Raw genomic sequence first — 24,277 nt, forward strand, 5'->3', positions numbered from 1 at the left:
AACCTGCCACCTGTTTTGCCAAACAAATCTTTGCTTGAAAGATTGCTGAAAAAAACCCCAGATGTTTATGTTTTTTATCGAAGTAGAAGGTTGGCTGCTCCTTTAGATTGATAAAGTCCTATACTAGAAAAGCAAGGTAGAAGCAACAGGCTAGCCCTGGGCTGAGGCAGAAATGAAAAGGAGTTTTATATCCAAGTTTTCCCAGTTTTCTAGGCATTTTGAAGCCCTAGAAGTTAACAGCCCAGCATGAAGGAGGAAAAAACTTTGAGCTTTCAAAGTTCATAATTGACAATACTATCAAGATGAAAAGGAAGAAAAGTCTATTGTATTGACTGAAAAAATAGTCATTCAAACTTCAGTGTTACAGCTCTTTATATGGATGGAAGTGCTAAAATAAGCATACAAAGCTACAGTTTCTTTAAAAATGCTTATACAATATACAATCTGCAGGATACAATTGTATTGTTTTTAGCACTGGTGAATTAAGGTTGACATAATCATTCAGGAATATGTATTCTGAGCCCAGCCGATCATTGTGCTGGCCCAGCCCTGCAGCCACCTAACCCTGTTCGTTCAGCTACTGGTGCAGTAGATAAAACTTGGTGTTGCCTCAGCCTTCAAGTAGTTTACCAGCACTCTGCTCATGCAGAAGGAAAAACGGAACCAGACTCATCACTATATTGCACTAGATTGTCTGCTTTATTCCCTAGGCTTTTTGATAGAGTCTTGTGAACTTTGAGGTCCGCTTTGGTTCAGAAGCCTGGTGCAGTTCTTCGGTGGTTGTGCATGGGCAGAGCTGCTTCCAAGCGTACCCCTCTTGAAGTCACTCGGCCGTTGAACATGTGCTGAAGCAGATGCAGGATGGAGGCTTTCATCACTGCATTAGAACAAGCCCACTGCGTTGCTTTGATGGTGTCCAGGGCATGTGACATGTATGAAGGAGTTTCCTATTTCCATTTATTAGCTCTTGGTTTGGGGTTAAACTATTCATTTGCGTTTTACTGTCAGATAAAGACTGCAGATGAAATAATTGATTGTGAAACGGCAGCTCTTTAAATCAGATGCTCATGGACACTTCCTGATCTCTGGAAGTTAGTGGTTCATCAGCTGTACTCAGTGTAATAATTTCAGTGTGTGAGATGCAGGGTAGTCCCAAATACGGTGCAGAGCTTGGCATGAGGGAGATAGGTTTTCTAAGCCAAGACCCATTTTTAGTCATTCTTACCAAAGTTTCCCCATCTGCAATAGTGGAACGGTGATTTTTTTCTTATTTTATGAAGCGCTTGGAGACCTGGAGTTGAATGCCTTGTGCTACAAATATTACCCTATGATGAAAGGAGGTGACAAAAATAGCTTGGGCAAAAATAGGGTTTGCTGACATTTCAGGAATGACAGTCTATATATTAGAAATTATGATAAAGCACCACAGTCTACATTTGAATTTATAATGTTTCAGAATTCGTTCATTAAGACACAAAATGTTAAACCTTTGGGCTTAGACATGAGGCCTCTGTTCACATTATTAGTCCTAGTGAAGCCAGGAGAATGACTTACACAGAGAGCTGCAGGATCAGTCCTTAAACATCTGCTACTGTTTCCCAGAAATTAATCTAGCCTGCAATTTCATAACATCATTTTGATGGATGCTTGATTATTCCTTTTTTCAAGTGGGACTGTGGCAGTGGCTCTCCTTTGCTGCCAAACATCCTTTGTATTTTTCTCAGCAAGAGGTGAAGATACCAGATAAGTGGCAGCACCGGGCCTGTGTTTGGATTAACATGGACTACCCAAGTGCTCTTTGCAAGTAGGTGGAGTATGTTAACTGAGCTGGCAATAAGATTCTCATGGGTGGAGGTGAGGACAACATCTGTCTTTCTTATCTTGTACTTGCCAAGGCTTTTTGTTGTTCCTGAACTCTCTCATGAATATAATATGTGGATTTTTGTCTGATCTAATGAATCCAAGACTCAGAGATTTAGAAAGAAAACATATTCCAGATGTGTGCTGCAATTCCTGACACAGGTGACTGCATTTTAAGTAGTAACCTTTTCCAGTATGTTCCACACACCATATTGAATATCTTGCGAAACCGCTTCTTTTGCGAATCGTCAGAAGAGAGTTGTAAGAGCATCATGATTAATAAGCTATAGCAAGGCTAAAACATCAATCGTTTGTCTTTTGTTTCACTGATTATTGCTGGATGCAATGAATCCAAGGCTCAAAGACTTGGCTTTAAAGCAGGACTGCAAATTTAGGCTAGAAGCACTTTAAGCAGTTCAACCACAGCTTGCTTTATCGTGCAGTGATGCCTGTTGCAGACGTGAGTGGAGCAGAGTGGAGTTTCAGACTGGAAGACTGCCCGCTGCTCTGCGAGGTTCTGGTGTCCAGCCTCGCGTGTGCTCTCTGTTCCATGTGGAAATGACATTCCTGGCCTGTTTGAAATTAGGCTTTCACTCCAGATAAACAGCTTCCTAGAGCATCAGAAGATGCAGCCTGAGGAAGAATAGAAAGAAGAGTAGCAAGCAAGGAGAGTGATTTGGTAAAGTCTGGAGCGGCTGTACCAAGGCGCATACTGTGTTCCCTCTTGCACACTTTCACCTGTTCTTTCTTTCAGTTACAATTATACGTAATTCGATTGCACACAATTTCAATAACAAATTTTATCAGGTATATGAGGGATACTGAGTGAAAAACGGCATGGAAACACTTAATAGAGCTAATTGCACGGTCTTAATCAGAACAATCTTCCCTCAGAAAATGCAGGTCGTCTCCAAATGTAACTGTTTATCAGAATGTTTTAACATCTGCAAAACACACATCAGTGTGTTACAATTCATCCTTTTAATAAATGTTTTGGTGAAAGTTTTCATATAACAGCTTTTTGTCTAATTTAAAATAAAAATAAGTCCCAGTATGTCAGAATTCTTCGTAGAACAGAGAATTAATTTTTCTGACCAACTGTAGACATCCGACAAGTGATAGGAAACAGCCTATGTCTGAACAGGTTGTGGCTGCGTGGAGGTCTAAGCTTGTGCTTACATATGTATTATCATGAAATCAGATTAGAGAAGAAGTAAAAGTTGTTTACATTGAAGAGGAGAAATATCATAAAACTGGTGTCAAAAAATAATTATATAAATGCAATGATATATGGCAAAGCTAATTAAAAGTTCTCAATTGCCGTGTTATTGCAAGTCCCTCATAGTCAAGGGTAACAGGTCTGTTTTGGAGTGTGGGAGTGCTGACTCCACAAGCAATAAATGCATTTTACTGTCTGCAGCATCTCTCAGCGTACGACGAGGATTGTTGCTGTATTTGTGTCTCCTCATGCATCCTCCTCTTTAAGTACAGTTCTTGCCCAGTGTCCTACTGGTTTGTGGCCAATGTTTTTCATCGTACTGGTGTGCTGTTGCCTGCTAGGATTTTGACAGTGCTGGCCAGTAAGTTCTTGACTTTCAAAGTTCTTGAAGCATTTTTTTGAGCAGCAAATCACTTGATAGATTTTGGATAGCCAATGGGGATAAAAAGGATCTACTAAACCTTTTCTGTTACAGGGATTAAGCAATAAACCACAGAAGTATTTGAAGAAATGGAAAAACCAGAGCTGAATATTTTGAGATATGCATATATACACACACATACAATGAGTGTACTACTTGGAGACATGATTCATTTTGATTGCTGTACAAATGAATGGAAATGGTGTCATGTCTAAAGTGGAAGCTGGGTTGATGACATGGAGGGAGAGTGCACAAATGTATCTCACGCACAAGCCAGCATGTTCCCTAATCAGAATTAACTTGAGAAAAAGCATTGCCAGCTTAGAATGGCCTCCAAAGTCTTTTAAGATCCCGCTGCAGTATTTTTTCCCCGATAACCCTCAGCACAAGCAAATGATGCTAGACAACTGCACACCTTATTGTCTTCTTTAACCATTTCTTAAGTTTGATCAAGCTTTAGGAAGAAAAGTCTTTGTCCTTAGTTCCTGACACTGCATATAAAGGACAGGTCAGCTTGCATATACTTCTCATGATGGGAACTACTTCAATCACATTTCCTGTAACTTCATGTTGCTAGGCCAAGTAATCTTGCATTTGATTAAGTAAACACCTTTGTCCTAATAACTTTATGCCTACTTTAAAGGCGTTGTTGTACCTATTGTTCTACAAATTTGTCAGTCTGTTATTCTTTTTTTTTTTTTTAACTTATCGGTGAAGTATAAGTCAAAACCAAATAGAGAAGACATTTTGTTCTTTTATCATTAGTACGGAAAGTCCAAGTGAGAAGCCAGGTTTTTCACAGTACAAGCGATTAAAAAATGAAAAAATCTTAATGAAGGAACAGATACTTATGTTTTGCTGGTGACGTCATGAGATGAAGTATGTGGAGAAAGGAAGATGAAATACAGAAAATCCGTGTCCAATATTGACCTCAGATAATATTACTAACAGCTCTACTTCACAGACTTGCATGAAAGACCTTTCCCACCTGCCACTGTAAGCAGTATGTGTTGCTTTCTTCATATCACATTACCCCAGACACTGGTTACTAGAAATGAAAGGCTTCATTTCTGAGATGTCATGAGAATATGTTATTGTCATGTGAAATCCAGGAAGATGACACATCCTCTACTAAAATTATTACCATAAAGGTACAAAACTTGGCAAGATTGAAAGGAGTCTTACAATGCATCTATTTTATAATATTTATTAATGTTTACCTTGCTTTATCCCACTTACTGCTTGATGTTGCCAAACTGCTCCAGAAACAGCATTAATATGGATGAGGAAAAAAAAGATTAACACATAAATGAGTAATGAAAAGTATTTACTAGAAATAGAACTGGCATCCATATGTAAAAAACCCTTGCCAAACATTGTCAGTATTAATAGTTTTGTCTACGTTTATATGTGGCCAGACCATGCGGCTATTCTTCATGATGGTGAATGCTGACAATTTTTATATTACATTTGGTCCAGGAGCTTGCATTTAGAATTATAGCAGAAAGCACATTTTTAAGTCCCTGTATTTAAGAAAGAAATACCCATACTGCTTTCTGTCAGCTGTTCAGTACAGTAGTTTGCTGTTAGAGTCTTCCTTTCACAGCTTACATAGAGTTAAGGCTTGAAGACTTTAATTAGTAAAGAGAAATCAAGGAAAGACGAAATGATGCATGCAAGAAGCAGCTGAAGGACATTTTCTATCTGTTTTTGGGGATACCAAATTATGCCAGTTATCAGACATTCTTGTATAGCTGAGAAATGCTTCATATTTCTTCATGCTATTTCTATGCTTTCCCACAGTATGAGTTTCATATGAGGTTATATCAGGTTGTATGAGCTCAGATTGTTCAGCATCACTGCGTCTCGCAAGGTCAGCGGATTCAGAAAAGCCTGGGCCAGAAATCCTCACCTTTTAAGATCACTGAGAGGAAGGCAGGCAGCAGTTGCCAACCCTGGACACAACTCCCACTCGTGTGTTGCAGAAAACTTTTTCCTGTGCGTGAGGATATGCAAGGACCACATGTATCACCTGTAGCGGTTGCTGGTAAATTGTCGTCAATGGTCCTGGTTGCATTTGAAGGAGAGGACAGTCGGTATGACTGCCTGAGTCCTGGCTGACAGGAGGAGTAGCAGAACAGATGCTAAACATAGTTTCCATGTTTCCCACACTGAAACCTCAATCTCACTTATGTGCAAGAAGAGAGAAAAGATGGTTAAAGAGGAAGTAAGACTAATTCTAGTTTAGACCACATTCTCTAGTTATGCTGACTCCTCAAAATTATGCAAAAGCTTAGATGGCCAGTTCAGCTTCTGTAATGTGCTCAAGGGAGGGGTGATACATGTCCTACTGTCTTTCAAGACAGGCCAGCAAAGATGAGTGAGGACTCGGAGTAAAATGTCAGAGATACTTGCTATCGTAGAGTACACATTAATAAGCCTTCCACGTAAGGACAGTGTGCGAAGCTTGCAGTAACTCAGTTATTCCTACAGAGCCTTTACAGACCTGTCAGTGTGCACTAACTGATAACTAGCAGGATGGAGTATAGATGAGTGTTTGCTATTAAATCAGAACAAAACTCTAGCTAGCAAATTGAGCTTTTTTGGTCCATGTATAACTAGGCATTTTTTCCAGAAACGTGAAGTCTGAGTCTGTCTCTTGGGTTCATTTATGTTTGTCTTGGTTTTGCCATAGTCTTCTAGATATTCACGCAACCTTTATTAATTGGGCTCATATTTCCAGCATTTGCTGTCCACCTCAGGAAGTTAAAATGTGTGTACTTTCCCTCTTTGTGCAACATAATAGGCATCCATAGACAAGCAATATTTACCGTCATTAGTAATGCCAATAAATAGAAAACCTGTATTTTTTTTGTTTACATTTATACTTACCCTAAGTATTCATAAATTAACTTACATCAGGTGAAGTCAAGTTTAATAGGAACCAGAATAAATTTGCTTTGTTTCACTTGGGTGGGGGAGGATGAGAAATGTATCTGTTATATAGAGTTTGATGCCTGTTTTGAAAAGGTGTATTAGTAAATGGTTTACAGGGTAAAATAATATTCTGCCTGTTGTATTTGCAATCTTGTATCTGCTTTCTGCTGTATAATTCATGCTTTCATGTATTTACTGGAGGTAGCTCTTCCAAAATTAACATTTCTTTACATGTTTATTCATTACATGTATTAGCTCTACAGTGGGGCAGAAAAGAGGGAACTGTGCAGTAAATAGTCTCAGGCATGGGATGCATTGTGATCGCCTGGCCAGGCTGTGTGTGGTTTTTTTGTGAAAAACACTCATGGACTGCTGAGAAAGAAGTTTTCATTTTCCTTCCAGTGTAACATTTTCTTTCTTTAGTTCTTGTGATATGATCCCTGCTACTTTACTATCCAAGCGCATGAAGTCCCCCTGCTGCCTCTCAGCACAGCGTAGCCAGGGAGCAATCTTCGGGGAGCAAGGGACATCTCCCCCCACACCTCCTGGAAAAGCAAGAGCCGTCTGCAGGCTTTCCCAGAAATGGCTTGTCAGAAAAGCTTCAGACCACCAACAGTAGCAGTTTCTAGCAGGCCAGAGACCCACAGGATTCTGAGAGGCATGGCAAAAAGGAGAGGTGTTATTCTGGCATCCCTTCTGTCTCGCAGAAGCATGTTCATACCCCCAGAGACCTAAGAGGCAGCAGTTCGGTAGCTGGGCACAGGTTGGCGGAAGAGTGTGCAAAGCAGGGGTGCTAAATGGGGAGTTAATATTAATGGTGATAGCCTGGTGGTGATCTTTGCACTCAAATGACATCTGAAAAGCAGTAATGAAATGGTGCAGATCGCTGTCTGAATTTTGTGTCCTGGCCTGTGGTGGGAAGTGTTAGTGTTAGTGATTCAATCACGAGTCTCGTGGCATTTGGAGGGCTGCTTGAGATCCCATTACCCAAGTCCAGAGATTAAGGGGTGATCTCAATTTTCATGAGAAGTAATAAGAAGAAAGTGATGTTCCAGCCCTTGTGGTTGCAGAGAAAACGATGAATATTAATAGAGTGCAACCTGAGGGCTCACAAACCAGGCAAATAAAAAGAATGATAAATGTATAGCCCCTTAAAACGAACAAATACAACTGCTGATCTTTAGGGCAGCATGTGACTGCCGGAGGTTGTGCAAAGCCCTCTTCCAGCAGCCGGGGAAGGTAGGAGCCTGCAGGCAGCCGCCTGGCTTCCCGGAGCCAGAGGACTCCCATCTCTCTGTCTCTTTTCTCTCTCCCCTCTCCACCACGTCCTCCTCTGCTGACAGGGCCATGCGGTTTTATTGTCCTCCCGTCGGCCGTCAGCGGCAGGGCTGGCAGCAGCACGGGCCCACACACACTGCCTTGTCAGGGTGCAGTTGCGCGCAGAGCACCCTGCCCCGAATCTGGCTCGGGCTCACCCCCCACGCCCCCATCCTTGGCCCCCGTGCCTCCAGCCATCGCCAGCTGGCCGCCTCTACGGCTGCTGTCATCTGGTGCACTGTGTGCCGAGCCTCCTCTGCCAGCCCGGTGCTGGGGCTTGCTCCCCGGCTGCTGGCAGGGGCCACATGGTGGGGAGGTGCCAGGCTGCACCCTTGCTCTGTTTCGTCTCAGGGCAGAGCCATAGTGCCAGGGTGGGAGGAGGGAGTGTGCTTTGGGTTACTGTCCATTTACACCCTTATGCCCCATGTTCACCCTAAGAAGCCCCTGGAGAAGGGGGGCTTTCCTTGGAAGGCTGCTTTTGGAAGGGTGGCCCCCCGAACCTGTGCGATGCTGGGGGTCAACGGGAGGGTGGGAGCCCAGACTGGCTCCTGTGGCCGCGGAGCCTCGGCTCAGGCAGGATGGGTCCCTTTGACAGCATCAGCCCTTCGCGCAGCTTCCCGATGGGCCCAGTAGACACGCTGCCTGCGTGAGGCGGGCCTGGGCACCACCTCGCTCCCATGACTTGGCTCCAGATAACGTGGGGAAGGAATTGGTGCCAACGCGAATGCGTGGTGGTGGGGAGAGAGGCTGGCCTTTGCTCCCTCTGGCATCTGTCCGGTCTCCAGCCAGCCGCGATGGCAGCTGCCCCGCCACCGAGGGGCCTGGTGAACCCTGCCGCCCTTGGGGGCCATAACCACAGTGCTGCCACGGTGAGGGAAGGTGGCTGGGGAAGCCCTTCCCACAGCGCCAGAGTGGGATGCCAAGCCAGGCGGCCCACCAGGAAGGGTTGCCATGAAAGAGAGAGGCAGCTGGTGGGCATGGTGTCCTCTCGGGGCTGGTGGTGGGCACCTCTGCCAAAGCTGGCAGCAGATGCCGGCAGAAAGAGCAGGGTCCCTGGATTGGAAGTTGTGCCCAGCTGTCTCGGCTCCCTGTCCAGAAGGGACTTGGCCTGGGTCCTAGAGGAAGGAAGAGGAGCTCCCAGTGAGTCAGCAAGGCCTGGCTTTCAGTTGCTCCTTACAGGGGCAGTTAAAGCAGCAACGGCAGCTTGCTTACACCCCCGGCAGATCTGGCCCTCCACATCCCTACCTAGGATGCCAGAGGCCCGAGCTTCGCTGCCCGTCCTGCCCTCCCCTCCCTCCCAGCTCCTGGCCACTATTCCTAAGTGTTTGGTAGCGTGTGTTTGTGCATCTTCTCAGCCGCTGGTGGAAAGGGTCTCCCCAGGGGAGAGACTGTCTTCCAGCCATATGCTAACGGTGTGTCTGGCACCATGAGTCCTCACCTCCACTGACAGCAGTGGTGTGCCTAAAAAGTAATGAGCATTTAAGCAAGTGACCGGCTGTTCATCTTCTGTGAGATGGACAAGCGCTTTTTTCCTTCGGGGATATTGTAATATCTGCTCTGAAACATGGTCACGCTGACTTCTCTTCTCTGGCTTGCAGGAAGCGTTATCAGTGGTGAGTGAAGACCAGTCCTTGTTTGAGTGCGCCTACGGATCGCCCCACCTTGCGAAGCCAGAGATGACGGCCTCCTCCTCCAGTGAATATGGGCAGACGTCAAAGATGAGTCCGCGTGTTCCCCAGCAAGACTGGTTATCGCAGCCCCCGGCCAGAGTCACCATCAAGATGGAGTGTAACCCAAACCAGGTTAACGGGTCAAGGTAATAAGGCCAGTGTTACCGTGGCTCAAGTACGCTTTTTCTTCTGATGGATATAGCTCAGTTGTCTAAATCTGTGAATCTAGCACCATTTTAGGTGCCCCAAGGTATCCCACCTGGCCACCAGCTGCTGTCCCAGAAGCCTACAGGTCTCCCCTACATTGTGAGTCACACCTGCCAGCCCCGTTCAGGTGTTATGGAGGGTCTCAAATGGTGCTACCCGCACAGTCTTCTCATGAGCTTGTGCAATACCTTTCTGTGTTTCCTCTGACTGTGGAAACTTTTGGATGTGAACTTGCATTGCATGTTAAGTGAGAGAGCATATACTAAAGTTAGCAAAATGTGAGTTTGCTGTAGTCTGGGGCAGTACCGTTGATCCATCTAAGGGCGTGGTGTATGTGATCTAACACTCAATGGAAGTTGTCAAAATACATTAATTTGGGCAGTTGCTTTTGCTCTAAATATAACCAAAGAGAGAAGCATAGGAAGTACATTATTGTAATGGCAGAGGGAGTGAACTATTGATCTTTACTTTTATATCTACTGTAAACATAGTGCCAAAAAGCATAACTGTGGAGTTGGATTTAAGAAGAGCTCACGCTGAAGAAATAGCATATGTCTGGAGACAAGCAGGGGATTAGAAAGGAACAGGAAAAGAAATTACTCAGCTCAAAGGGCAGTAGCCACAGTGTGTCAGTGCATTAATTGTTGTCTCAGGACTTTTTTAATGAATGTCGCTATGAAGAAGTGTATTGATTAAGCTGAAAGAGTAATGCAGTGGATTTGTGGATATTGACTGGTAGCTCTCCCAAGCATAGGAGCACTCTATGAGATTTCTTCCATCTGAAAAAGCACAATGAAGATTTTTTTTTTCAAGGAAACGATCCAAACAAGTGTTTTCCTGTTTAAAATGCCTGACTGTCAAAACAGTTTTCCTTTGGTGTTGCTGAAGGACAGAGGTCCAGAGAGTCGGTTGCTCACTATTGTTGGTGATGTACCAGTGAAGACTGTGCCTCACATCTCTGTCACGAACACCTGCCTACTAATCTCGTCTCCCAGGATCAGTTGTTGAGAAAAACCTCAGCCATGGGCACTGTGGTTATTGTTCACACTTGCTGTGCTAATGTGGTGAGCACCACAAGCAGGGCCAAGTGGTTTGACAGCTTCAAACACCTACACTTTTCACTGGTAAGGATGGAAATTGTGCTGAAGTCAAATCAGAAATTCCAGTGAATAGTCAAAGATTTGAGATTAGAAATAAACGGTGAACTGAAGTACAAAGAATTAGGGGAAGTCATCTTGTAAGCCTACTTATTCAGAACTTATTCACAATCAATTTTAGTGAGGTGTTTTTTTTACTTTTTTTGTGCTAAGCAAATGTACAGATATAATCACAAATGGAGTATTAATTCAAAACCAGTTTCACCTGCTTTGTAAAATTACCTCTAAGTATTTGTGCTGGCATTTCTGTAAGAGAACTGATCACAGTTTTTCTCAGTGTAAATTCCATAAAGTGCATTAGAGTAGATAATTATTGTTAATTGTTACTCAGATTAGTGGTAATAATTTGTAATGTTATACATAAGTAAAGTCAGTCATAGACAGACTCCTGCTTTGACATACTCCCAGATCTTAAGGAAGAGTCTAGATGATACAGATCCATTTGAAATTGTTGGTCAGTCACATTTTTAAAATAATCAAGCCAGAATCCTGAATTTGCTGTCTTGGATTCCTGAAATAGTAACTAGCCTGAATATTAGAGCTCAGTTTGTGAATCACAGATATTTGGCTGTTGCTGTGATGGTTTAAGGACAAAACTGTAGGCAGTAATACTGTCTTTTATTAGCTGAAACCTTGTCCTGTCTAATCCTTGTTAGCAACCCTGGTAAGGATTATACTCCGATTTGGGAGGTCAGGACCCTTACCAAGACCAAAATGTTTGCCCATAGTCAGATGAGCTAACTTGGGTCTCCAGGCAAACCCGTATAGCCTGTGAGTGAAAGCACGGTGTAGAAAATGTGCTGTCACACACCAGCATGCCCCAAACCAGTAGAGACTGGTAGGAGCCCTGATTTGGGAACACAGACATCTCCAGGAGCTAAAGCACCTGGCTCCTGCAGAGGCTGCCTTGGTCCAGGGAGGACCAGGCACCCTGAGGCACCCCTGTTATTGTGGGGTGCCTGGGAAGGCAGACAAGCCGTGCCTTGCTATCCAGAGAGGCCTGAAAGTGTCGTTGTCGATGGATGTGTGTTTGGGCATGCAGCTGGGAGAGATCCTGTGCTCAGTGCCTTTGCTTCTCTCCCGGGGGCTGTGCTGTCGTTGGATAAAAACAGAAGTAACCCAGGGAGCGGGGAACCGCAGTGCAGCCACTGGAGCAGAGCGTCCCAGCTGCAGGGCTGGAGTTAGGCTCCCCGTCTCTCGCCTGAACCCGCAGTTCACGTGTTGCTGCCTGCCTGGCAGCCCAACTTCAGCAGGCAGGACAGGGCAGGCTCGTGTTCAGCATATTTTACAGCCTGGTGGCTGGGAGCATGCGCTCAGGTTGGGGGGAGCTTGCTGCCCATGTCTCCCCAATCTAAGGTATGTTCGCCTGTATATGTGAACTCAAAATACTTTCCAGGGATGGATAAGCAAACAGGCTATTTGGACATATCTTCATAATGCCTATCATTTCTCCTTCCTTTATGCTATTTTCTATCAGTGTGTGCATGCATTGAATCACTTTGGGTGATCACTCTGGCTGCCTGCACAGTCAATAGACAGGAACTGCCTGCTGGTTTCGGCTTCCTGAGTTGCCCTTTGAGAAGAGACCTATCTGCCGTTCCTTCAGAGGTATCCTGTTCTCTGCACAGTCTGCATAAAACGTTTGTGCATATGGTCTGCACTGTTACTAGCAGAACAGGCATCTACTTTTGCAAGGAGGTATAATCTGAGTATTGGGGAACTGTCTTTAAATCAATCTTTTTTGATTAGTCATGAGGCATAATTTCGATTCATACTTTTCCAGCAGAACTGTTAATTGCTATAAAGATGTGACACCCAGGAGTTGCCAAGGCACCTGGAACCCCAGTGACACACTTTTGCACCATCCTGACCACCTTTGCCACCATTACAGAAGTAAAGAGATGAAAAGACACAATTTTGTGTGCCTCTTCTCTAAAAAAATAGCATTAGGTCTACCTACTCCATCATTTGGAATTGGAGTTTAGCGCACATCAACTGAGCAGCACATGAAGACTAAGTTCTTCATTTTTCCCTGGACAGCATCACTCAGAGGTGCTTAATGTGGCCATCATTAGAAAATTAACAGCTCAGCGGTGGCTGTTCTTTCCCAATATGAACCAGTGTGTAAACTGGCACACGGGCTACGCTGCTGGAAGAGGCTGTAGAAGGTACTGCTCTGAACTGCAAAATGTTTTTGATCAGAACACTGGCTTTCTAAAGGGCACATTCTGGCTGAAAATATAATGGGAAGAAATGTAATTCTTTCTATATTGAATTAAAAATAACCTGCAGCATTGGAAGCAGGGTTTTGTTTATTAATCTTTGATTTGACAGCCTCCCCTATTGACAGAGCAATGCAGAGTTGCTAACTGGAGAATACAAGGAAAATTCATACTTCACTGCAATTCCTAAGACATGACATGCTGAAAAATAAAAAAAAAAAAAATCACTTGCAGACTACCAAAAAAAGAGTAGATTAACAGAACAAAAAAAAATTCATGCATATATTGCATGCTTATACTTAACACAAAAATAAAAAAATAATTATTGTAATTAAAATACACTGTTTATTTCATCAGAGAACTATTATTTTATAAGGCCTAAAACATGCCTGAAAAAATAGATCTTAATATTACACTTTCAATGGAGAATTAACATTGCCAAGTAACAAATATAAATACGTTGTGGCATTTCTAAAACTCACATACATGTGTGTATATAATATGTATAGTGTTATTACACTTCGGGAATTGGAATGCTTCCTAGTATGTGATAGTTCTGCCAGTTGTAGAAAAAAGTGTGTATCACTCAAGTCTTGCATAAAACAAAATTACTTATCGGTAATAAATTATTCCTAAGTAATCATATCAAATATTCTGATATGATACTGATTAGTACTGTCAATATGGAAGTCACTACAGGTCAGTGCAATATATGCATCTCCTACAAATCTGAAAACCATTTGTTGCTTCCTCAAGTCCCACTAGGCCTTTGCCATTTGTATGTTGGTGTTTCACTGGTTTCCTGACAAATTATCTGCTGTTCATTGCATACATAATATCAGCCACACTTTATATGCGCAGATTAGTGGTACCCTGCCATTCTGTAGGTTACTTTGCATTTTCTTTTCTGCAGAAGCCTTCCCCACCCTGCTCATTTGCAGTCTATAAATTTATTTCCTTAAATGAAATGCTCAGTTCTTAAACATGCTTCATATGTTAAAAATTAACACATGCAGTAGCTAGAGAGCTTGGAGCTGCTTTTCATTTTTAGTAAAACTGTACCTGCTCTGTTTACACCCACTTTAAAATCTGGGTTGTCCCAAAGGAATCTAAAATACCACAGCCATGTCGCAGAGCCATGGAATTGCTACCTCTAGGATCTCCAGAGTATCCTCTGTAATCGTCTTCCTATGTGGGAGCCTGGGTCTGAATAAAACGGTGTAAAGAGGATGCAAAACAGGGTACCAGACCCCACAAAGTGCTAACCAGAGAATAGTTAGCATTGCAGTTTTTTGCTGTCCAGCTCTCCCTTCTCACTGTGTTAGACTGCTTCCTGGCCATATATTCTGTTGTCTGGAAGGGAGCATAAAATTTTAGGAGCGTACTGAACCCCTTACACATCAACAATTAAGTACCCACTCAAAGCAGAAATGTACTCATTCTGCTAGGACTTTCCCCAGATATACTTTGGCTATAATTGCCCTACATTAAATCTCAAAACATAACAGTCTCAGAACTGGCATTCCTGTGAATACTGAAGAAATAACATTAGAATTAAATTAAAGGGTTATTTTCAGTGTGCTGCAGAGGGATTAGCCACACAGTTTTCTTTAACAGTAACGGTATTTTTAAAGCTAAACCCTGCGGCACAGCACCAGAAAGTATAGCCTAAGGGCCTACCTTAAATTAAATAAAGCAAGAAAAGCTGAAATTAAAGCTGTCATTTACCTTGCTGTTGTTGCGTATATAAAGGAGATTGTCACAGGTGGTATCAAATTGAGTTTCTTCAAATCCATTATGTTGGTACAGCCATTATATTTCTTCCAGATACATAAATCTAATGAGACCTTTTGTGCCACCACATAGTCAATCTTTCACCTGAATGTAATAATACTGTTTCCTGCTATTTATTGCTCTTGAGTCAGACCAAAAGATTCACCTTGTTATAGTGAGGCACTATAATATAAATCTGGAGATTGCATTTGTCATACTGTTACTTACTTTTCTGTTTATTGTTCTTCACATGTTTTACCAAATTAAGTATGAGCAATTCTATTACAATGAATGAATGCAATTCATGTTATGCATTTAGGGTGAAATTCACTCCTGTGAAAATGCTCTCATGAGGCCCTAGGTACTGCTTAAACAACATTTAAATCCATGGATTGCTCAGTGCTCTCTGAATACACTCACCCGCGGGACTCCACCATGCCCATGGGTGTGACTATACAAAGGTAGCTTGGAAGAACTACATTTACTTGTAGGTAATCAATCTTTTTAAGGGAGGCTGAAGTGGAACGTAGAGTCTTATTCAGGCCACAGATAAATTTCACTTGCCGTGAGCAGCGTGATGATTTCATTGAAAAAACATTTTGAAAGTTAGCTGCAGTGAAAGCACAGCAGAAGTTTTCCAACATCAGCTTCGCTGATACAGAAGTTTTAAAGAAATGCCAGAAATAATTAGTTGTCATTAAGATTTAATCATGTGCAAAATGTTGATTTAAGTGCTACCAATTGTTACTCAAAAACCATTTGAGAATGAAATTATCACTTAATGCATCTTTTGTGCTGGTTCTTTTGGGAAATACCATTTTTCTTTGCATGTTACTGTTTTAAATTTTCATCAAAGAGCCTCTGTACTAGCTGGGTTGAGTGCATCTGACACACAGGAGGACTTTTCAGAGTCCAGAGTGACCTCAAGTTTTTGTTTGTATTTTTCTTTTCCCCTTGATGTAAAGTCTCCTAAGTGGTAGCTGTTTTGTGCTATACAAACCAGCAAATTTGAATGGGTAGCACTTGAGGTACCTTGCGCAGTCTAGTCATGTGCCAGCTGATGTGCCCAGCCACTAAGGAGGGTGCATTCGTCCATATGGAGCTCTGTATTGCCACCACGACAGGACCATCATGCTTCTAGGATCCAGGCTGACGTGCTTTAAGCTAGATGAGGCGCCTCTGCATTATGCTCCAGTCTTGTCGTATGATACTGGTGGATCTAGTTAGAGCATTTGCACACCTTGCTTGCCTCCAACACGTGGAGAAACAGCGTTGGTCTGCAGTAATCACCCTGACATCACTTGTTTTTGAAGGGCATGGCTTTTTCCACCGCTGGAGCACAACCCCGTGGCTGAGGCTCAGTGCCATCCCTTCCACATCTGGTGGCGTACCACCGGTATGCAGCCCTGGTATTCTTGGTAAACCTCAGCTCAGACTAAACAACAAACGTGGTCCAAAACCCATGGCAGTCAATGGGACTCTCTCCTCTGTCCCCAACAGGGCTTGAGTCAGCCCCTACATCAGTCCACAGCAAAGCTGGGAGATCTGTCTTAAAAGGATGACTTTCCTAATGCACTTATTGGAGCTGCCTATATAAAGTAGCATTAATCTTGGGTAAAAAGATGTGGTGTTAGTTATCTCAGACTGATAATCTTTTTTCCCACTGACTGGGTGGTTGGTGGAGTGGCTGCCGACCGAACTGGAAAAACTGCAAATTCAGGATTTTCTCCATGGAGGGTTTTATGTGTGACTACTTCAAGAAGTTCCTCTTCGCTCTGAAAATCCAGCAGCTTAACATTTGTGTGTGCGCACGCACACGTGCGTGTGTGTGTGTGCATGGTTTCTCTCTGTTCTTGAGGCAAACGTTGCCAAGGAGAAAAAAAAACCCAGCTCACTGCTACTGTAGCTACTTTTTTGCAGCTTTTTGCGGGGCGCTGGGCTGGCAGGTGCTAGCTAAGAAGCTTTCCACTCTGGGATAATGTGTCCATTCATAATTGGCTTGGTTACATTTTGGATTGACCACTGATGCTTAAATTGTGTGCTTAGCTTCAGGAGTTTAAGAGGGAGATGAGGATAGCCAGAATTTCAAAAGTGCTAAGCAATCAAAAGCTCTCATATGGGTAGCGAAATATAAAATTAGTCTTCAAACAATGACGTAGGACCCTGCAAGAGTTATGATCACTGTCATTATTTATGACTATTGCTATCGTTACTGCTTTATTTCCAGTACAGTATTTACTGTGTCTAGAGCGTTTAGAGCCGGTGGTTGTGGTGTTCCCTCAGGCTGGCACAGCACAGGCACTGTCAGTAGGTAGGTTGCCTCTGACCCAGCGCATTTGAAGATGAGTCTTCTCCTCTCCCCCTTCATTAGTAGGTGTTTTATTTTGATCAGGGTAGTATCAGTGGGTGTGTTCAGTATTTAAAGTTTGGGAATAGCATTTTAAGACAAAGCAGAAGATGAGTAAGAAAAAGAAAAGTGGCTAATCATTGGCTTGCCATTTCGCACCCATCAACCTCACAGCCCAATAATGCTAATCAAGAAAATCAGCAGACATTCCACAGACATGGGGGATTATGGTTTCCATACAAGATGTCACTTCTGTTTAAGCCTGGCATGCTCTACTTTGCTAACTTTCTATATGATCCCTGCCCACAAAAGAAGGCATATGTGGTTTGGGAAGGGCCCTGTCTCCCGATATTTCATATTTTATGAAACCACAAATACAACAGTCTTACAAGCTCTTGAAATGAAATACAATTTGAGAAATGTAATCCATTACCATTATAATAGAATTTCTATAAAAATAATAAAAGAAAAACAAGAGAAAATAGGTCCTGAAAGTTATAGGCCAACTGGGAAGTCATTGTGGCTTTGGCCTAGCTATCACCATGTCAGACTTCAGCCTTCTCCCAGGCAGCAATCTAATTGTAAATTATGTATATACAGAACATCATTTCTTAGCTTTGGCTTTTAGTGACCCCCTTCCCTTCTTTCCCTTTCTTCACTCCAACCTCACACATAAGAAATATTGAAGTGTTTGCACTAATGGAGAAATGACAACGTGCAGTCAAACTTAAACCAGCTGTTTCCCCACACTGTGAACACAAAGAGCCAGGCTGGTAATATTTATAGCTTGACTGGCCTCTAGTGAGCCAGACGCTGACTGTCTTAATTTGCCATGATGGCCTTAAGGCTTGAAGCAGCTGTGGACTGCAAGATAGCCAGGGAAAGTTAAGCAAAAAAAAAAAAAAAAAAGAAAAGATTGTTTCAATTAGCAAAAGTTATTGTTTGATTGAAAATGAACGGCTGCTGCATATACAACTCAATAAACAAGCATCTTTTGTTTTGCTTACAGAAAGCCAACAACATTGCATGTGTTGGCATGTGGTGTTTACTTTCTCCTTTTGCTGGAGGAAGGAACCGGAGGCACCTCTACGTGCCACACTGTGACATCTCTGAGCAACCCCTGGGCTGGCCCCGTGCAACCCTGAGCACCTACCGAGCCCGAGGCACCCCACACAGTGGTGTCTGCCCCTGTTTTGGGTGCTGCAGGGGTGTGTTAGCATGGGGCTGCCCCAATCCCAGTCTCTCTGCAGCCCTGTTGGGGCTGTTGAAGACCATTTTGGTTGCCTCTGCATAAGCCCTGCATGGAGCAGTGCACTTCTGTGACTGTGTGGCCCAGTAAGGACTTCGGTTTTCCTTTTTTTTCCTTTTGTCTTCTTAGGACTGCTTTTGACACTCATCTTATAGCAAAGATAAACAGGCTGTCACTGTGGCTTCAGCATCAGCTTAAGCCAGCTTTAGCTGGCGGCATGGGTCCTGAGGGGCTTCCCTCCCTTCCACAGACCTTGGCAGCTCGCTCCTACTCTGGCAGTCCTCTTTCCTGTGGGCGAGCATCGCCTTCACACAGCCACCCTACATGGGTGGGGGAGTGACTCAGGTTATAGCTAAGCACTGAGTTACTTACCCACCCGCCCATTTATTTATTTATTTGCATACTTGCTGTGGGAGCAGCTCCCCAGCCCAGTTAACTCAGCAGTTGCGTGAGAGCCTGTGTGAGCACCCCAGGGATACTGCGACCTACATGCGTTTTCTGGCATTTTAATGCCTCTGTTATGCTGGAGTCCTCTGCGGGGAATTTTGTGCTGCTTTCACAAGAAGCCTTGGAAGGGAAAATAAAACCTCTGTTTTCCTTTCAGCAGGTTAAGTGTGGTGGTGCTCACGCAGCAGATTTAAAGGCAGGTGCCTGCACAGGAGCAGAGGGCTTGGTGCGCTTGCAGGGCTTGGCCTGGTATACGCACAGAAGAAGCTGGGCAGCTGCCTCCAGCTGTGGTGCTGGGTGATGAGTGTGCGTGGTGGAAACCAAGCTCTGTCAAAGCAAGTGTTGGGGCCTCTGATATCACCACTGAAAGCGCTTTTCAGAGTCTCACTTAGCACCCATGGGGATCACTGTTGGTGCCGGGAAAGCAGCTCCTGGGGCTCTGCAAAGCTGGTGCAGCCACACTCCTGCTCCCGTGGCTGGGGAGCGCAGGCTCCTTCTCACCAGGGAGGGTTGGTCTGTCCCCCGTGATTGCTGCCAAAGGGGGATCTGCAGGACCCTTCTTTGCATGTCACTGCTGTGGCAGGTCTCAGTGATCCCACTGATTCATGAAGAGGAAGAGGGCATAGAGAGGGGCAGGCAGGGAAGAGAGTTCAGGGCTGCAGCTGTGCAACCCTTTGAATTGATATTGTGGACTAAAGTATGTCAGGTGTGCTTTAAGAAACAGCAGTGTACCTCAAAGTAAGAAATTTCAGGGAAGTTTTGTTTTTTTCTTCATGGGCCACTTTTTCAGTGACAGACCATTTGCGGGGGCGGGAAGTGCTGACCAAATTCACTACAATTTGAATAGCTGCAGTGAATGGAGACGAGCCTGAGCATGCTTTGCAATACACTCAGTATGAGCTGACCTTTACATGATGTCATTTTGGCTAAATATAAATTTACATGTTGGCCCAAATTATCTGAGGGAGCTGGCTTTGCGGAGCCCTCCCTCTTGTATGTAAGGACAGGGTGGGGATGTCAAAGCCCTGCTGGGGCCGTTCCCCTCTTTCTCAGATCACTGGCATTACAAAATGGGAGAGGAGAGGTGAGGAGAGGAATCTGTATCCTGTAGGACAGTGTCATGGTTTGTTCACCAGAGCCTCAGAGAAGAAAAGTTCCTGGTAGCTCACCGTGTCCTCTGACCTGACCAGCCACAGGCTGGATGGGGACCATGCATGGAAAACTCTTCAAAGATATCCTTACACCACTCTACTTTCCTGAGACCCCTTTTCTATAAGTAGCCTCTGTAAGGAAGTTATCCAAGCTGTGGTTATTAAATAAACTTACAAAGATATGTAGGTATTTGGAGAATACAATTTTTCTCATTTATTTCCCTCTGAAATTCAGAAATATTAAATAGAGGGGTTTATATTATGGGAATGTCACAGGGATCATGTAAAATTTTGCTGATTCCTAAACTGTGTTTCTCTGACACCTTGCATTTAAACATGGCACAGGTGTTTTGTGTCACATGGGGAAAATAGTAGCATAGTGAAGAGGAAAAATGTGTTTCATACACTTATTTATGAACTTGCATCTGCTTTCATCAGAGTCAATGGTTGGCAAAACTCCAATCTGCTTCAGTAGGAGTGGGTGCTAAATTTAACCATCAAATCAGTGTGATTCTAAGTAACCCTGAATAAAGGTGAGGCTTCCAGGTCCAAGGACCCATGGAGAAATACTTTCTTCAACAGACATTTGTCAGCAATCAGAGCTTAGTCAGCTCAGGACTGGACAAAGTGCTCTTGGGTAGCATGATTGTAGTCTTTCCACCTTTTTTTTTTTCTTTTTTTTTTTGTAAATTCCAGGTGTAACAGTATATTTACAAAGGGTAAAAATAACATGCAGCTGTGAAGAAAAACATCTCCGGTTTCATTTCAGACCTGGAACTGAGGATGAATCACTGCAAAGCTGCACCCTTTACACTGGGCACTACTTTCTGAAAGCTGCTTTTCCACTGCCCCTGCTCTCCCAGTGGTTCAGAAATAAAGCAGACTCACAGAAAGTCCTAAAAAAACCCTTTGCAGACAATCACTCTCTTGTTGTTCTGGGCACTAAAAATACCATTTTCTAGTGTCTGCTTGCATTTTCAGTTTTGCTTTCTATACCGTAGAAGTCCGTTCCAGCCATTTGAATTAAGCCTTGGTTCAGTGGTATGCATAAACACACGCTCAATTTGAGGTACCTGAGTAGTCCTGTTAGCTCCCATGGAGCTGCTTACATGCTTGAAGTTAAGCATGGTCTTAGAAGATTTGCTGAACTGGGGATTTGCTTGTCCACCCAGTAAGCTAACGGGACAAAACCCTTGACCATCTGCTCCTGGATTTTAATGAAAACTTATGACTTATTTATGATCTTCTTCCCCACCCCCGTCTGTTTATATTCAGATCAGAAAACCAGCTCAGAAGCTCTGTCAGATTGCCAAAAACTGTGTGCTACTACTGGATCTTTCAGATCATTTACTGTTCAGTGTTTACAAGAGTGTTTTTAATGCACGAATGCCCATAGAAGTGGTGTAGGCTAATATTAATGTGATATTTCATGTCAGCAGCAAGACTTTGATGTCCCTATATCCCAAGTTCCTTTTCATAGAAAAACAAAATAAAGTAACTGTGCCAGTTAGGCCAAAGGATGCTGCTAGCTCTCTGTTTCCCAAAAACATCCCTAAAAAGTCAGTAAATGGGCCAAATGGTTCTTTCCTTTGTTTTTGTAACATAACTGACCTTGGGAGTCAGGGTCTGCACAGGTATAAGGGCAGGAGTTGGATGATTTTTCCAAATATACGTGATTTAATATGCAGACTTACTTATGCATATATGCCATTTGTATTTGTTAAAGGTAAACAGAAAAAGCTAACATTTTAGCCACAAGCAATCATCAGAAAAGCTCTTTTTCAACATGTTTACATCTGAAAGAAAAAGTTACTTTGTTTTGCTTAGCTCTGTTTAGACAGAAATAAGCTGCATCCCAGAATTATATTTAGAGGTATGTAGTGGGACAGAAAAGTTAAACCTGAGAGAATAATGCCCAAGTATTCTGGTTCTGAGAGGAAAGGCTAAATTCACCACCACTCAATGACAGGCAAGACCATGTGCTGACTGTATCTTCCCTTGTCGTTATTATTCAGTCCTGTGGCTGACAAAGCAGTTGTAGGACCTTTACACAAGGCAGATTTCATATGTATTATGTTATGCGGCACCCAAGATATTTTATACCTGAAAAAGGTATGTGAAGCCAACATTTCCCAGGCAACTTTCAAGGCCCTGTTCCTTCTCCTAAAGAAGATGACAGTACCCATTGAATGGTTTCTGTGATATATTTTATTTTTAAACTGAAAGTCGTCAGCAGTTAATTTTTTTTTAATATATACATTAACACAACATGGTAAAATTAGTAGTAACACTGCATAGAAAAAACCTGATATACTTAAAATGTACTTTTAGTATTTAAGATGTATACTAAATCTTTTCAGCTTTCCAAGTGCTAGTTATTTTTTAAAACACACACGTGAGAATTATAACTGCATTAGTTCCTGACCCATGGTAGTGCTGAGCAGTCAACTCAACTGAGTCACATGGGCATTGGACAAAATATCTGCCACATCCTTTTGACATATGTTGAGCAGACAGTGGTCCAAACTGTATATTATTTTTCCTCTTTTGTCCTCAGACAATAGCAAAACTCTTCTGGGAAAGCACCTGTATTCTGACCACTGGTGGGCTTACAGTGAAATTGCTGCCCAACACTTGCAGCAAGAGCTGGGATTTCTGAGCTGGGGAGAGCAAGAGGCTCTGGGTGAAACACATTTTGGGGGGCAGGGGCAGATCCTGAAACACGCTTCCAGGAGTCTGGGTCTTGGAGGGTCTCTTGGTTCTCCGGACTGCAAATTAGTTGCTTTGCAAGGAACAGAAACGAAGCATCGCAACCTGACTTGCTGCTTGTTTAGTAAGACCATAGTACAGTTTCAGGAGTTAAATGGCAGGACTAAAAGAAAGCTTGTTAGTAATGTAGTACCACTAAAGAAAGCAAAACCCAACTAACACCCTCCTTCCCTTGCCAAACAGCCTCTTTACATTTAAAGGTATTCCCTGTGGCTCTGTTCTTTATTTTGAGTTTTGTAACAATTTTTCTCTCTCTGATGAAACACGTTGTAGACATTAAATTAAGGGACAAGTATGTCTGTGTCTGCCAGAAAGAAAACTGTGATGCAATTAAAATGCCATTAGGGAACCCCCTGTGGGATGTTAAACCTAAAGACTCTATTCAGAAAGCAAAGCCAAAATTAAAGAGGTGTCTGGTTGCAGATCCTCTGCAGATTTCCATTTCTTGACTACAGTACCATGGAAACTGTGCTAGTCAGGAGCTGAAAGGTTTTTCCAGTCATGCGTGTGGTATTTTGAATCATGGCTTTGGCAAATGTTCCTTTTCTGTAAGCCATACGTAGAAGTGTGTCTACATTGCATGACATAAAGTGCAACTGAGCGTGGCCCACATGAAACAATGACAGCAGTGGAGATGGGAAGCTGTCCAAGCCTTGGACAAGCCTTGTCCAAGGCTTGGACAATGACAACGAATAATAGTTTTCCCTCAGCAAATTTGCATTAAGTGCATCTCTATGTTTGCTGAATTGTCTGTGAGATGTTTGGAGAGAGAAGTGCAGCTACTTGCAGCCATCAGGCTCAGCAAGCTCATGAACAAGCCTCCATTCTAGCCCGGTCTCTGGAAATAAATTGTTAGTGTTTATATGTTTGGAGACATATAAGAGCCTGATCCTTTGAAAATAAAAATAAATATGTGGTCCATTGGGGCTGGTCATTTTTTCTGAGGCAGCTGAAGGAATCAGCAGAGTCATTGGGTGGTAGGTACTGAGTTTTCCAGTGACAGCCCAACCCTGGTGCTCGAGGCTCGTTTTTTCCATTTCATTCAGCGTGATTCTTCACTGAGGATGTTAGTAGGGACTGGAATAATAATAGAAGCACACCTCTCTTCTCTGTCTAGGAATTCTCCTGATGACTGCAGCGTGGCAAAAGGAGGGAAAATGGTTAGCAGCTCAGACAATGTTGGGATGAACTATGGAAACTACATGGAAGAGAAGCACATTCCACCCCCAAATATGACTACCAATGAACGAAGAGTCATTGTGCCAGCAGGTTAGACCCTCTACACAAAAATTCAAAGCGAAAAAATGCATTTTCCCTAAGTCTACTAACATTATTTAAGAAGATTTGAAGAAAAGTGGCAGTGATACGGGTGATCAGGAAGAAGAGAGCAGTAATTTCCCAGGGTTATTACGAGAATGAGCTGAGAAATATCATAGTGAAGCCACCTCCTCAACCTGTTCTTCCCATTTCAGCAGCAGAACTGGCTGATTACAGGCACTCAGATCTGATCTGACTTCTCTAGCTCCTTTTG

The 24,277-nt window shown here is 43.2% G+C and overlaps 1 protein-coding gene across 3 annotated transcripts in view; it reads left to right on the top strand.

Moving 5' to 3' along the window:
* The window catches only part of ERG (ETS transcription factor ERG), a 147,820-nt gene that overhangs the window by 104,530 nt on the left and 19,013 nt on the right, over positions 1-24,277 (top strand). For 2 of the 3 annotated variants that reach the window (XM_050903843.1, XM_050903852.1), the window contains 2 exons: positions 9,353-9,570; positions 23,864-24,015. In XM_050903843.1, coding sequence (XP_050759800.1) covers positions 9,353-9,570; positions 23,864-24,015 — 370 coding nt within the window. Of the gene's footprint in view, positions 1-9,061; positions 9,083-9,352; positions 9,571-23,863; positions 24,016-24,277 lie in introns of those variants that run through there. The other variant, XM_050903861.1, reaches the window with a different exon arrangement.

This window comes from Gymnogyps californianus, chromosome 1 (genome assembly GCF_018139145.2).
Source record: "Gymnogyps californianus isolate 813 chromosome 1, ASM1813914v2, whole genome shotgun sequence".
In the NCBI taxonomy this organism is placed as follows: Eukaryota; Metazoa; Chordata; class Aves; order Accipitriformes; family Cathartidae; genus Gymnogyps; species Gymnogyps californianus.